The sequence below is a fragment of the Sphaerodactylus townsendi genome, linkage group LG04, assembly GCF_021028975.2.
Source record: "Sphaerodactylus townsendi isolate TG3544 linkage group LG04, MPM_Stown_v2.3, whole genome shotgun sequence".
Taxonomy (NCBI): domain Eukaryota; kingdom Metazoa; phylum Chordata; class Lepidosauria; order Squamata; family Sphaerodactylidae; genus Sphaerodactylus; species Sphaerodactylus townsendi.
In genome coordinates, this window is record NC_059428.1 from 125,435,822 (window position 1) to 125,451,792 (window position 15,971).

Here is a 15,971-nt window from a genome sequence, read left to right on the forward strand (position 1 = left end):
GTTGTCTCGCTGTGGATTGTGGACATACATTTATATGTATTTATTTATATATTAGATTTAATAAACTGTCCACCCCCAGAGGGTTCTGGGCGGTGTACAGTTCAACAATAAAAACAGCATAAAACTTTAAAACCAACCCAGACCTTCAAATTTGAAGTCATTGAGGAAGGAGGAAGGAGGACTGCTCATTTGTAAGCTGACTTCACTAAGGAGGCTGCAAAGTCAGCCAGTTTCCTTGAGTTTTTTGAGGAATGTTGAATAACATCTTTAAAGGGGCCAAGTTGGGAGAGGTTTGGAATTTGCTATTTTATCTTTGGTTTTATCTGGGGATATTTTAGGTGTTATTATAAACCATTTTGAATCAAGAGGAACAGTGGGATACAAATGTTGAACAAACGAATGAATAAATAAAGACACAAATAAGTGTCATTTGAGTGCACATGGATGTAAAATTCACAAGCGTTGTGCAGAGTTGGGGCTATGCTCTTGATTTCCTGGATAATGAACTGATGCTTTCAAAAATGCTGCACAAATAGAGATTTCCTGAATGGTGAATAGGAAGAGGTTAGGTGCCATCTCTTATTCCGTCTTTTTTTTTCTTTGCCATTTTAATAGCAGAAAATATTGACAGTCTGATGCAGTGTACTCTGATTTTCCAACCCATGCATGCTATAGTTTGACAGAGCACTTGTGTGAAAGCAAGATGGCCAATTATAGCCGAAGGATACTTGTAGGCAACTATTTCAAGAGTTGGTCTGAGCAGAATGTGTAATTACCTATCAAGGCTGCTGATGTCTGTTGTCTTGATGTTTTAGGGGGAGACTGATGGAAGCGCAAAATGAAGGCATTTCCATTTCATATCTGTCTCATGCCTTCCAGATACGATATCTTTGTATTCAGTTTCCCCCTCATGATTCCAGCCATTTGTATATTTTCTCTCCATCTCTGGGTTCTGCAAAAGAACTGCTCACCTGTAGCTAACACTCCATTTCCTAATTCATTCATTATCAACCAAATGGACAGGGATCAAGACGAACCTACTAGTTGCTGGAGTTGGGTTCACTTTTGCTGCATCTTTCATGGGAAATGATTTTCATATAATCTATTTCCATAACAAATGGTAGTGATGATTCAATAGTTACTATATTTTTCGTTAATTTCAAGACTAAGAAGGGAGATCAGCTGAAACAGGAGAAAAAACTAGCATAATTGACAGAATTGAAACAGACATTTTGCAGCACAAGGAACATTTATTACTATATAGATATATAATTCTACATATATATGATACAGAAATAAAACAAGTAAAAACGTGTATTGTAAATGGGTGTGGAATTTAAAAGAGATTCCTTTCCAATAATGGGAATAAAATTCATTGCTTGCCAGATCTCGGGAGAAAATTGGTACAATATGTACTACTTTTGGTACCTTACTTTGAAAGCCATTGAGAAAATGAGCAAGAGTTATAAAGGGAAACACTGGAAATGCAAAAAAGTCGATGGTACTTTTGACATATATGGTGGACATGTAAAAAAAGTGAAAAATACTGGAGATACATGCAGAAATAAAACAAATTGCTGTGGAGGCCAGGACTATGATATTAGGCATATCACTGAAGGATCTTACAAGAAACTCTGAAGAACTATTTTGATATTTGATGATAGCAGCTAGAGAGGCACTTGCAACAAATTGGAAGATGAAGGGGTGCCCTAGCCTAGAAAATTGGGAAAAGAAATCAAGAGAGTATTCAACAATGGCTGAACTAGCAAGCTTGGTCAATTAAAAACACATCATGAATTCCAAGATAAATGGAAAATGTACTTTCATATTATTCATAAATTTAAAAGTTTGTCATTCTGTACCAAAGGGCTCCTATGGTGAAGATAACAGGCAACAGTTAACTAAATATCTCTCCAACAGTTCATAAAACAAAGGCAAGAAAAGGCTGCCACAATCTCTCTTTATACAGTGTAACACCTTAAATGCATCTTGAACATTTCTGCTATTTGGATCTCCACATATTTGTTTTGTTTTCTGCTGAACAAGGAAATCTGTGCATTTTGTTCAGTTCTGTAGAAACATTTGATTAACTGCTCCCCTTTATAACTGAAGACTTGTGTATGCATTTGTTAGAGCTTCCAGCCTCCACACAGGGCCAGAAATTCTCCCAGAATTACAGCTGATTACAGCTGATTGCCCAGACTGCAGAAATCAGTTTCCCCAAAGGAAATGACAGCTTCAGAAAACAAACTCCATTAGCATCACATCCCTGCCGAGCTTCCTCTGTTACCCAAATTCTGCCATCCCAAGGCTCCAACTGCAAATCTGCAGGAATTTCCCAAGATGTAGGCCTATTATGCATGCAGGGCTTACCCTGCAGCTTTTTTCTTAACAGTGGGTTTTCCCACAGTTTGCAGTGCTAACTGGAGACTCCCATTGTGAAGCTTTCCCAACGAAGCCAGCAGCCATTTTTTACTGTCATTTCTCTTGTTGCTTCCTGCTTCCCCCCCTCCTCTCTCTTTGAAAAAAGGAAAAGAAAAGAAAACCCTTTGGGCTGCTCTGCTAGCCAAGAGTAGGAGGAACTGCGGTTCGGCAGGTGGGAGAAGGCAGTGTGAGAGGCAAGCGAAGCTGACAGAAGCTGAACATACACAAAATATCTTAGCTTTCTCATTGAAGAGAAAGGAAAAGTCACACTTTAAGAGGTTTTGGAAGCTGTAGGATTTCTCTGCTCTGCAGCACAGTGCTGCAGTGAGTTCAGAAGGGGGAAAACCATGTGTGCAACCAATAATCTGACCCAAAGGGAATGTACACTCACTGCAAAGCAGACCACAAGTGCATAAACAACCATACTTGGCAACCCTTGTGTGTATGTGTTCATGTCCTGTTATGAGCTGGACCCCAAATTTGGAAGTGTCTGGAAACAATACGTAATGAGGTGAGGTTTTCCAAAACCAGAGCTCATGTTCTGGTCTCTAGCAATATCTAATTAGACTACATCACTAGTTATTTTAATAAGTGAAATAAACTTTTTATTAGTTCATATAAATACATTTCAATCCAACCTGTTCTTTTCTCAATGGCTTTTATCGTATAAGTTGACACTTTCCTATCCCTCCTGATGTCCAGTTATCGAGTCTGCATTGGTTCATAAATCTGGGGCTTGACAGCTATAAACGGTTTCAGTAAGGGTGTGTTTATATCTTCAATTCATTTAATTTTTAATCTGTGTGCCCACACAAAGGCACTATGCAGCCTAGCATTCCCTACAGAAAAAGCAAAAAGCAAAATATAGATATTGCATAAATAGACCTCAAACATTCAGTTTGTTTCATAGCACAGTCCAGTGTACTTTTGGTGAATATCGTATGCCAAATTCTGCAATATTATAGTGGGTTGGCTGTGCGATGCCACTCTTTTAAAGGACTGATGTGTAATGAAAGAAGAGTAATCTGAAAATGTAATTGGGAAATGCAGGGATGGGGGAGGGGAATTTCCCAAACCTTTCCTAGTGAGATCTGCTTAGAGTCTGCCAAATGAGTACGTTAAATTTTTTAACCTATCAAAATGGTGGAAGATTTCCCTAAATCTCATTAGGTGCTGTTTTTGTTTTAAGGTGTGCAAACCCATGGAAAGAAGCACAATTTGCATGTGTGTCTCCATCACTTCCACAGGTTGCTTGGAACTTAAAGAAGACACCATTGAGAACCTCTTGGCAGCTGCTTGTCTCCTTCAGCTCCCTCAAGTAGTTGAAGTGTGTTGCCATTTCCTCATGAAGCTTTTACACCCCTCGAACTCTTTGGGAATTCGAGCGTTTGCCGATGCTCAAGGCTGCACAGAACTTATGAAGGTGGCCCACAGCTACACCATGGTAAGATGGATCCAGCATCCCTTTATCCTCATACTTTTGGGTTTCCAAGTATGGGTGGGGAAATTCCTGGAGAACTATAGTGGGGTGGAGCCTGAGAAAATGGTTTGAAGAGCAGAGGGGCCTCAGCTGGACATAGTGCCTTCACAGCTATCATTTTCTCCAGCTGCCATTTTCTCTCTGTTGTCTAGATATCAGCTGTAATTCTGGGAAGTCTCCTGGCCCCACCCTAGTCATACTAGAATGGAAATCCTCAGATGACATACGTGGTCGGTGTCCCAGCCTGATTTGCTATTGTTAAAATGTTTTTCTCATGATTTTGTGTTGCCTCCAGATACTCTTATCAAGAAGGTATTTTGACAAGAGGGTATTGCATGAACCTGACAAAATATAGCATCCACAATAGGATTGCTTATGTAATATATTGTTATCTGAATGACCCTATTCTACATAGAAATAGGGAATCTGTTGAATTCAATTCAGTGTTTTGTCTGTAAATTGGTGGCAGCATTTAGAAAAGTCTCCTCAATTTTATCCTGTGTTGAGTTTTTTTAAATAGTAATAGGAAGGGTTATGCCAGTGGTAGATTTCCAGCTTGAAGAAGGTCCCAGCTTGAAGAAGGCCCCAGCATCTCTACTTCAAAGGACCAGGTTGCAGGTGATCAGAAAGATCCTTAACTGAGGTTCTGGAGAACTATCGCCCATCAGAGTAGACAGCAGTGGCCTCGATAAAGTAAAATCTAACTTGGTATAAGGGAGTTTCATGTATTCATATTGAAAATCTTCAAACCTCAGATTTCATTTTGCCTGGCTAGGAAAAGCCTGAACTTGTCTAGAGTTACACCTTGCTAAATTCACAAGCCACAGTTATTGGCTAGATTTTAGTCATGGGATTGGTTAACAGTCTAATCCAGTAGCCCCAGGTGGCTAGGGACAGTGCTGCTGCTACACAGCTCTGCCACCTCCAAAGGACTTTCAGGTGGTGTGGGGAGGCAGAAAAAGTTTAAAAAAAATACCCTGCCCAGCTGCCCAAAAGTCTTCCATGAGTTTTTGGGTGGCATAAGTCCAACATGATGGCTACAGCATGCTTCCAGTCCCATCTCTTCTTACCTAACCAAACAAAGTCCAGCATGGCAGCAGTTTATAATTGTTTAATTGGTACTTTAATACCATTAGCCACACAGGTGCTTTTTGGATTGTTAACTCACTGAGAGGCTAGCTATTGAACCCTTGTGCAGTGGTGGTGTTCATATCAAAGAAGGCTTTTTTCTCCACCACAATTGCATCTAGTTGCATTGGTTACCAGAAGGGTTCTAGGCTTTACCCATAGTGGTGGTGGTGGTTACCTTTAAAGTCCTTTGTGGACTTTACATGTCTGATGTCACAAAGCCCATCCATCCCAGCCTTTCAGAAGCCTTGTAAAATAGTTTATTATGGGAACACTTTCAGCTGAGGACATATACTCTAATAGTCAATTACTTGGTGTTTCAGTGTTAGCTTGTTATTAGCTGGCTCTGCAAACTTGATTTCAACCTTTGTGTGTTAGAATCCATTGAGAGTAATTTAGAGAGTGGGCTAAAAATTATCTAAATGAATGAATGAAGCAAACATGGCTACTTTGAACTTAGACAATTGTAATTAGACATATCACATGCAGTGTATTGTATTGTATTATTTGATTTGCATACCACCCTCCCCCGAAGGGCTCAGGGTGGTGAACAATAACAGCATAATAGCAAACATCAGTAATCATAATATCAAGCAACAAAACATCAATAAACATAGGATCAATAAACACAACATTATAAACATAGCATTATAAATAACAAGAACATCAATAATTATAACATCATAAGCTATAAGGCAACAATAATCATAGCAACATATACAATCAACAGAGATAGACATTATAAGTATAGATGGTGACTTTCCCATTCTGTAGCCCAATGTATACCCCATCTTTCTGCCTTCATAGGGTAGGGTATTTGTGGACCCTTTAGCACAGCCTTGAAAACAGCAACTTGCTAGCTCATCTACAGTAAACAATAATAGCTCGCAGGTCACCAGCATTTGACCAAAGTATTAGAAAATGTAGGAGAGGGAAGTTGGGTGACCAGAGATTGGATGGCAGAAGGGTTATAACAGTAAATCCCATTTAGCTCTGTTAGGTGAAGTTCCTTGTAGTCAAGAATTTCTGTTCTGTCTCATTACAAGTTGACGGCTACTCAGTGTGTCTATGGGTAGACTTAGTCCAAATGGACTTATGGTGATTCCAATCTCAAATCATTACCAAGTGCCTTTGGGATATGCGTGTGTGTGTGTGTGTGTGTGTGTGTTATGTGCCATCAAGTCACTTCCAACTAATGGTTACCCTTTGAATGAATGACCTCCAAAACATTCTATCATTAACAGCTTTGCTCAGGTCATACAAACGGAAGGCTGTGGCTTCTTTGACGGCGTTAATCTATCTCATGTTAGGTCTTCCTGTTTTCCTACTGCTTTCAACTTTTCCTAGTGTTATTATCTTTTCCAATGAGTCTTGTCTTTTCATGATATATTTTTTAAAGCATCAGGGATAAAAACACTATGCAAATCCTTCAATTTCAACCCCCCCCCCCAGGCTTGTTTCGTATTCAGTATAATAAAACGTTAGATATAGGTGTAGACAAGTTGGAACCCTCAGTACTCATGGGGGAATCTTTTCCCCTTCTTAGCCTTCTTCTACTCCTACTGCTGTTCACTGCAGGTCCCGTATCTCCACTCACAGCTGTGAAACCGGAATGGCTCCTGAAGTGGCTGCTGAGGTTCCCCTCCCTCACCACAGCTGCTGTTGTTAAATACACACACTAAGGCCGTTTCCGCATGGGCCAAAGAAGCCGGCAAAAGGACGGTAAAAACAGCATTATAGATGGGGAGTTTGCACAGTCAATGCTGCAGAAATGATGCTGCAGGGATGTGGCAACACTCCAGTGGGCCCACAACAGTTTCTTCGAAAGTCTTTTCAACAACGTGTGTCTTTTCAACAACGGCGCTTTGTAGTTGCCATCGTGCGAAACACCCTCCAGGAATCAATGCCACAGAGCCTGCCCCCCCACAATGGCGGCCCACAGTGGCCAATCCTGGTGCCAAATGCCCGTGACGTCTATTCTGGGGGGGAAAGAATGCTGTTTGCAAAGCACAGTCTTGCGAATCCCTAGGGTTCAGCCAATGCACTGCCTGTCTATGGAGCGCCCACCTATGCAAACACTCTGTTGCGGCAGCATCGTCAACACCAATGGCACAACACTGTAATTGACTGTGCAGAAATGACCTAAGATACCACACCTTCTTGTGCCCACTTACTTTCTCTGTGGTTTGACAGAATTAGCATTGTTCAGAGCATGAGCTTTAGCTGAGGCACCGACTGGAACATCTCATGTCTAGAGAGTAAAACAGGTCCTTCTGGTCTAGACTGAAATTATTACTGTAGTCATAAAAAGAGCCTTAATTGCAGCTGCTGTGATTGCCGAGCCAGTTTTCCATTAGAGCAAGCTGTGTTGTTGGTTGGCTACTTAGACAATATTATCTGCAGACAAATACAGATCTCCCAGGATAAATATTTTGATACGTGCATCGAGAAAGCTGTAAGCTGAGCAGTGTGGAAATTGCACAGTGTGTTCTGGGCATTTTAACGTTTCAGTTCGATGGTTTGAATCATCTTTGGAAAAACAGCACGATGAAGTCTTGGTATTAGATTGCCGGAGAAACTGTCTGCGCTGGAGAACATAAGGCAAGAAAATTAGATGGTTTGTGTAAAGAAGAATTACAAAGGACACCACAGTTCACTCAATGTAGATGATTACTGTTATCTGGCACAAAATACAGGTCTTCTCCAAACCAGTTGTTTACTGTGTATTCCCCCCCACCTCCAATTTTAATTTGAATTCCACATGTTTCTTCCTCTGGGTGGTTCTGGAAATGTTTGCCTTCCTTTTTCCTCTGTTGTTTTCCCAAACATTTTTACTGCTATTTTAAATTTTTTTTTGAGCCAGCTTCCCTTGGTCAGGCAATCATGTTGAAAAGGTCTTTATTTCTTCACTCCACCGGACACCAGACCCTTCTGAAACCCCCTAACCTCCCCTTCAGGTGTTTTCTCCTTGCTCTTATCCTCCATGCTTCTCAATGGATGGTAGATCTATGCTCTGTGGTTCCAATGGTTTTAAATGGGAGTCCTCCAAGCAGCTAAGATTCTCTTATGTGTTTCTGCTTATCTTTGAAGATAATTCCTCCAAAATAATAATAAAAAAATAAGAAAACTATATATTGTTGGAATTGGCAGAACCAGCTGAGTACATTTTGGATTGAAAAGGTGCCCAGGATCGGAGTCTGCAGAGCAAACATCCCAGGGCAACCTTCAGCAAATGGCAACAAGGAGAATCTCTTTAGCTGCACCCAGAATGTTGGGTGCAAGCTGAGGGTGAAACTGACCAGAGAGCAAATCCGTCAGGCAGGAAACAGTCTCTTTTCCCCTCTGACACCTTTGCTGTCTAGAAAGGAGATCAGAAGCTGCCTCTTTTTAGATGCCCCCCAGATGTCTTAGTTTGGGCACGCAGAGTAAAAAGAGGCAGTCTTCTCTTTTTAAGATGTCCCACAGGTGTATTTTTTGTGCTGTGCAGAGCGAACTCTAATCTTACCCCATCCCCTTTTTCTCACTCAGACTCCAAGGCAAATCTGTGATAAAACTCTAGTAAGTGAGATCTTCTGACAAGTTCACTTCTGAAATATCCTTTCACTGGAAAGAGAAAAACCCAACATGAGAAAGATTGGCTCCATCAAGGAAGCCATATTGAAATGGTTTTTCTTTGTTTGCAAAACCAGAGCAAGGCTGTTAACAACAGCAGATTTGAGAGATCATTAACTCATAAGGTTGCCATAAGTTGGGAATGACTAGACTGCCATTTCAAAGACACTAGGGTGGCACTTGAGACATCTTCAAATTGACAAAATTAACATCTGCCAGATTCAAAAGGCAGCTCTACTGGGATCTGCCTGAATACTATGGCGAATTCCCCACTCAACATTAAATGCATGCTCAGCGCTCCAAATATCCAGGTTTCCTGCAAAACTCCCCACTACACCAGCGCCGAATGCACATTCACCCTGTTTCTGCCATTCCCCCCCTCAGCGCACATCTTTTCAGAACCTGGAAGAAAGTGGACCTTTTGAAAAACATGCACCGAACAAGGAGTGGTGGGGAAGCTTGGGGGGGGGGGGTGATTCCGCATTCGAACTACCTGCCCTTGCGAGTGACGTGGTGCCTCCCATCCAATCAGGGCATGTGCAGCCCTTTTTTTCATTCTCGTAGCTGAGATCCATGTGTATATGAGCCAATGTGGGGCCGGTTTGAAATAAATTTCAATACAAAAGCAATGCTAAGTGTCGTGTAGACGTGAATATGAGGGGGCTGTGATTGAAATGGCATGTGCCAAGTGGATGGGAGCCATAAATTTATTTATTTATGTAAACCCCGGAGAAGGGGAGAGGAGGAGAGAGCCCCGTTCCAGTCTCCGCACAGCAGCCTTGTCAACAAGGAGCCTGGCCAAGTGGAGGCTGTTCTGGCTGGCAGCTCTCGGGAACAGCCATCCCCAGGAGGACCAAAATAAAATTCCCACCCCAGCACAACGCAGCAGCCAATCAGGGAAGCCCCAGAGAGGCTCGGGCGACAAATCCACAAGCAATGGGGAATGTTGCCTGGCTGCTGCGTTGCCTGGAGAAGGGGTTGTTTGGGGGCCACATGCTGCAGTGGGAAGCATGAATCCTTGCTCAAAAGTTCCCGAATCATACAAAACAGGTTTGAATCTAATTTCAGTTTTGAAGTGGGGAATCGACCTATGTCAATACATTACAGCTTCCTAGGCCTCTGGATGAGGCTTGAATTGTAATTGCCAACAACCAGCTAAAGAACTGGCAGCTGTGAAATCAACCAATAAATATTCCCTTTTCTTCCAAAAAAAGAAAAAAAAGACTGGAAGGTGAGAGGATGCCAGGTACCTGGAAGGATAAGAACAGGACTAGTACAAGTACCTTCACATTACATCCTTTCATAAACATTGGTGTGACTAACCTGTATCAGCAATGTAAGGAAGACATTCTGAACTATTTCATAAAATCGGACATCCTGGATTAGTAAGCTGATAGATAGCACAGGATTTATGCACAGGATTTATGCACACCATGGAGTTAATGCTTTTTTTTTAAAAAAATCAGCAACAGGGAAGTTTGAATTACACATCAGGTCTGACAAACAAACCTTGCAGGAACTGGGACCTAGCAGACACATTTGGTGCTAAATAATTCAGTAGTCGTAGTACCAAAAAGAATGAATGCATTGTAAAAGGCAGCACAGCCTAGGAAAGTAGAGCAGAGTAGTAATTGAGTAAGCCTGCAGTTTGGGACATAAAAAGCCGAGCATGTGCAGCCCAACCAGGCAAGAAGACTTATTCATAGGTGGGTCTGAGTGAGGCTTCATAAGAAAGGAGAGAAATTTTTCTTGAAGGTTTTACAGTTTTCTAGCAGGGAGATGTACATTGGTGAGTCCTTTCTGAGGCAGAGGCAGCATATTTTCCCTGGTAGAAGAAGCCTCTTTTGAGCCTCCTTGCTACAATATTTGGTGACATTTGGTGACATTCATTGAATACAATGTGGGTATCCATTGTACATGTGGTTTCTAGGCATCAGTGTATCTAAATCTGAACAGCGGACTCGGTGTAGATTTCAAGAAGTGCACAATAAGGCTATATACAGATCGGAAGGGTTTTTCGACAAGGCACAGGTTTGCCGAAAAATCCAAATAAACTTAAAAAGTTATGAGGGGAGTTAAAAATCCCCCATAGCTACCAACAAATGAGATCTTGTGAGGCTGTTGCAAGTTGTCAGCCACCGTGTTGAATAATTTTTAGCAAACTCACTATACAGGTGGTAAAGGAAGAGGTGGTAGTATGAAAGAAAAGAAAGAGGAAGAAGAGCTGGGGTTTTATACCTTGGTTTTCTGTACTGGAAGAAGAAGAAGAAGAAGAAGAAGAAGAAGAAGAAGAAGAAGAAGAAGAAGAAGAAGAAGAGGAGGAGGAGGAGGAAGCAGCAGGAGTAGTAGTAGTAGTAGTAGTAGTAGTAGTAGTAGTAGTAGTAGTAGTAGTAGTAGTAGTAGTAGTAGTAGTAGTAGTTTGGTTTTATATCCCCCTTTCTCTCCTGTAGGAGACTCAAAGGGGCTTACAATCTCCTTGCCCTTCCCCCCTCACAACAAACACCCTTTGAGGTAGGTGGGGCTGAGAGAGCTCCGAAAAGCTGTTTCAATTCTCAAAGCAGTTTAGAATCACCTCCCTTTGCCCACACGACAGGCATCTTGTGAAGTATGTGGGGCCAGTGCCAGATTAACCTACTGGCAAAAGTAGCATCTGCAATAGACCCCACATTTTTGAGAGTTCTGCAATAAATGCGTGGAAGCTGTCTGGTGAAATTGGCATCTCACTATATTATCATGTTCTAGTTACACTATTGTTTACGTGTCAGGGGAGCGGCATGGTACATGGTACATGGTGTGGGCTGTACACAAGCATGTGCTGGCTCCTTGTTGTGTACTATTGCTGAAGTGTAAGACATTTTGGCTATATAGCAAATTTTAAAAATGAATTACTTTACTATACAAATAAATAATTCAAGTTTTAATATTTATGTGCATTTTTTAAAAAATATAGATCTTTTTATAACAGGTGCTACAGGCTTTGCACTAGATTAATCTGACTCTGGGTTGGGCTAAGAGAGTTCTGAGAGAACTATGGCTGGCCCATGATCTACCCAGTGTGAAGGAGCAGGGAATCAAACCTGGTTCATCCAGATTAGAGTCTACTGCTCTTAACCACTTCATCATCCTGGCCCTCCGTGCAATCTTAAACTTAAATCTTGGCGTGGTGAACATTAAAACACTGAAAAAGATAGATGTAATGGTAGTTCCCAGTGCAAGCTCCAGGTCATTACTGACCCATAGGATAGGAAGGCATTATATCATGACATTTACTAGGCAGACTGTGGCTCCTTCCGCACATGCAGAATAATGCACTTTCAATCCACTTTCACAACTATTTGCAAGTGGATTTTGCTGTTCTGCACAGTAAAATCCAGCTGCAAAGAGCATTAAAAGTAAATCGACAGTGCATTATTCTGCATGTGCAGAAGGCACCTCTGTGCCTCAGGTCCTCCCTATCTAGCCAGCAAGAACCCTCTTTAAATGCCCATCCTTTATTTTTCTTGTAAGGATGATTCTCTAAAGAATAAAATTCATTACCGAGGCAGCCAGAACCCTTGATACAAATGTTAAAAGTTCACTTGTAGGGGAAACTTCTGAAGCATCATCCCTGAATGGAAACATAATCCTGGTTATGTTAAAGGTTTCTGTTCCTTGACACCAGTGCTGTTTGAGGGCGAATCTCTTTTGTGCGAGGCCCTTTACCAATAATACACACTACTCAATTGCTGGGATAATAAATTGGCCATAGTCATTTTATTGAGCAGAAGCGTGAGGCTAAGCATGGGTCTGGATCTGGTCATACGGGTACATGCTACAGCTCAGCAGGGTGGGTGCCCCGTCCCGAGCTTCATTCTACTATGGGGCTCTGCCGGGCAGACGCTCCTGGCCAGAGATGTTCCCCTTCGGCCCGGTTCGGCAGGGCAGTTGCCTCTTGCTGCTGTTGCCATTCCCGAGGGGAAGGTGTAGGTCCATAGCTCCCTTCCCCTTGCCCTTCCAGAGCCATACCCTGAGCCAAACCACCAAGAACTAAGCTATGACAAAATAAGCATGCATTAACATAGAAAATTAGGAAGAGGCGGGTGGGCAAATCGTCAGCTGGCGAGCACATGGCCTGGGCTGGACAAAGGAGAGAAAGCTGTTTTAAAGTCTCGGCTTGCCCCTCCTTTCTTCCAGTGACGCTAGCCCTTTTCAAGCATGGCTCTCCTTCCCCTTCCGCCCTTACCGGGCGGCATCAGCTGGTCTCACTTTTCCCCACCCTGAGCAGCAACCACATTTTTATCAACCAAAAGAGAAGGAAAGATGAGAATGCTAGAAAGCAATATTGACTGGGAATATTTCATTTCATTTGGACTGGCCGCTCTCCAAATGTAAATGGGATGTCTGCCTAGGAAGGGGGTGTTATTAACAAAATATATGTACATTTTTAATGTGTTTTCATTGCTCTTTTTCATCCTGGAAAATACTGTGCTCCAAGTATCAAATGAGTGAGAAACACTGCCCTCTACACTGTGCAAACTGCATGTTAGACAATACATTTGGGATTGTTCAAGAAGGGATTATGGGTCAAATGAGACATTATGTTTTCAAAGAGCATCTGTGGGGATTGTCAATTTCTAAACAAACAAGAGCCTGATTAAACTCTCAACTGTGCCATGGGGAAAGGAGGGGCTGTGGCCTTCCCTTCTGTGCCTTTTTCTGAGCAGAAGTGGCACTGGCATTATCCTGCCAATTGGTTATTCCATGTTGAGAATTCTATTGTTCGCACTTCAATCAGACTCTTTCTATTTTAAAACAGACAGTTCTCACAGTTGCTGTTAGAGTTGCCATTCCCCCTCCAGGGGCAGGGGATTCCAAGCTCCCTCCCCCCAGCACTGCCCGGCCAGCCAGCAGGGGGAGTTACTAGCTGGAGAGTGAGGCCAGCATCAATGTGTCAATGTCACATCCAGAAGTGATGTCATCAAGGCGCTGATGGCCACAGGGACACTCTGTCTTTGGATAAACTCTATGGTTAAAAAAGGCTTTTACCACAGAGTTTTTTCCACTCATACCAGAGCATCCCCTGATTGTTGACAACATGATGACATCACATGCCAAAGTGACACCAAAGTGTCAATGCCAGCCTCTCTTTGCAGTTACTAAGTCTTCCCACCCCATCCCCTGCCCGTTACCAGGGTGTACATGGCAACCTTAGTTGCTGTGCAATTGTAGGGATAGAGGGTTGACTTCAGGGAACCCAGACTGGACTTGTTTAAAAAATTGACATCTAGTTTGGCCCTAAGAAGGAAAAGTGTATCCCGTCATCCAGTGGTGGGATTCAAATAATTTAACAACTGGTTGTTTACAAGCACCATTTTAACAACCGGTTCTGCCGAAGTGGTGCGAACCTGCTGAATCCCACCCCTGCCCTTATCCCTTCTCCTGAAATTTGGTGAACCTTTAAAAAAAATAAAGAGACACTGTAGACTTGTGACCAGTCCTGTGGTGCAAACCCTAAAGATTAGTTTTCAAAGAGAAAAAAAGGTGCCCATAGAATAATCATTTCTATTGATTTCCTACAGTCAGTCTTTGCTGCCCCATCCATTATTTTTAAAAAAGATACCGTACTGTTCTTTGTGAATGGAGGGAATCAAAGAGTATCCCGTAGTAGATGAAACGTTGGGAATCGCTTTGTTTCCTTGTGGTTAAAAGAGGGGGGGGGGGGGGGAAGAAGTATTCTTAAATACAAATAGACTGTTGGCGTTCCTTGACTTGAAAGTACTGGCAAGGGGTAGGGGAAAAATGAGGCCCCCAGAATGTTAAATCCTGCCTGAAAGCCACAATGGAACTGTTAGTGACTGATCTGATGAGTGTAGCGAGATTCTAAAGAGCAAAGGGAGTGAAAAGAAGCCTGCTGCTGCCTCTTTGCTGCATCCTGCCAAGAGCACATAAAAGTCTTTAAAGCTATGACATCTCCAAGTTCAGCAACAGGGTAACAATTCACCTTGTGAACACACACATGCCTGTTGTTCATGAATCCTTGCAACTTGTTCAGAGACTCCTTTGAAAGCGCTGGATTTTCCCTTGAACAAAAAGGGCTGCGTTTGGTGTGAAATGTACTCCGGCACTGAAACTGAACGGACGAGAAGGTAACAAGTTTTTGTTTGACAGGGACAGGTTTTGTTTCGGGAACTACTGAACCTTTTAAGCTTATTGTATCAGATCAGTTTGCAGTTGTCAGAGCATATCAGCTGATGAGGTTTCAGGATCATGTGCTCAATGCAATATGCTTTAAATTTCTTTACTTAATGGAAATCAGGCTAGCTTGAAGATAGCGCAGGCAGGCAGTGTCTGGTAACCAACGTGAGGACTATTAGCAGGGGCCAAAGCTGGTTGAAGTGGCACAACACTTTCAATAATAAACTGTAAATGACATAGGTAGCTCTAGGAATCACCAGAAACTCTATGGTAAAGCCATTGAGTCCTCCCTTCCTCCCTTCCTCCCTTTGTACCACACACTTCTCTACCACTCTGGGACCCAAAGTAGGTCACACACTGAAACACACAAAATAGAATACAGCTTAAATACAGACATACAACACAACCTCCTACGTCCTAGAAGCAAGTGAAAGCCAGTGGCATGGCACCCAGGGGACAAGGCAGGGGGCCTCTTGCAGTGGGGGCACATCAATGCGGGGGTGGTGTGGGGGCATTCCGGGGTGTTCCGGGGGTGTTCTGGGGTGGGGCTGGGGTCGATGGGGCTGTGGCAGGGGCTCAGGGCACACATGTGCCCCTGGTGCAGTTCCCCCTCACTATGGCTGTGATGAAAGCTGCACGCTTGTCTGGACTGATGCTGTTCCATGGCCCCAAGCCACATCTGCAATCCAAAGGCTTCCTCTCCCCACCACCACCTTTGACTGGGGCTTTCGTCCATGTCCAGGTTTAAGTGATCTGCAGGACATCTTCAGTCAAACCCTTATTCAACTGCTTAGATATTCCCAACTCCCTCCCATTCCCCTGCTGCTGGTGCCAAGGCTTTACATTACCTGCAGAAAAGAATACAGCATAGAATACCTGTATCAGTGATAGCAAAGAAACAAACTACAACTAGAAGTAACAAAAAAAAATCTAGAAGACATAAATTTAACAGAGAGAACATTTTGGATCAATACTTTATATATTTTTTTCTAATTCTCCCTTTTATCTTAGAAGAACTGGTGATTTCAAATGTTCATTGCAACCCACCTACTGTTTACAGCCAGCTTCTTGATATCCTTTGTTTTTGCACCCCCCCGGGCAATAGCAAAACCCAGAGTATTTTCATTCTTCAGAGTGGGAGCTGTTATCTCTT

General features: G+C 42.6%; 1 protein-coding gene across 1 annotated transcript in view; it reads left to right on the forward strand.

The window, feature by feature from the left end:
* The window catches only part of KLHL1 (kelch like family member 1), a 244,326-nt gene that overhangs the window by 75,779 nt on the left and 152,576 nt on the right, over positions 1 to 15,971 (forward strand). The window contains exon 5 of the mRNA XM_048494120.1: positions 3,672 to 3,868. Coding sequence (XP_048350077.1) covers positions 3,672 to 3,868 — 197 coding nt within the window. The remainder of the gene's footprint in view (positions 1 to 3,671; positions 3,869 to 15,971) is intronic.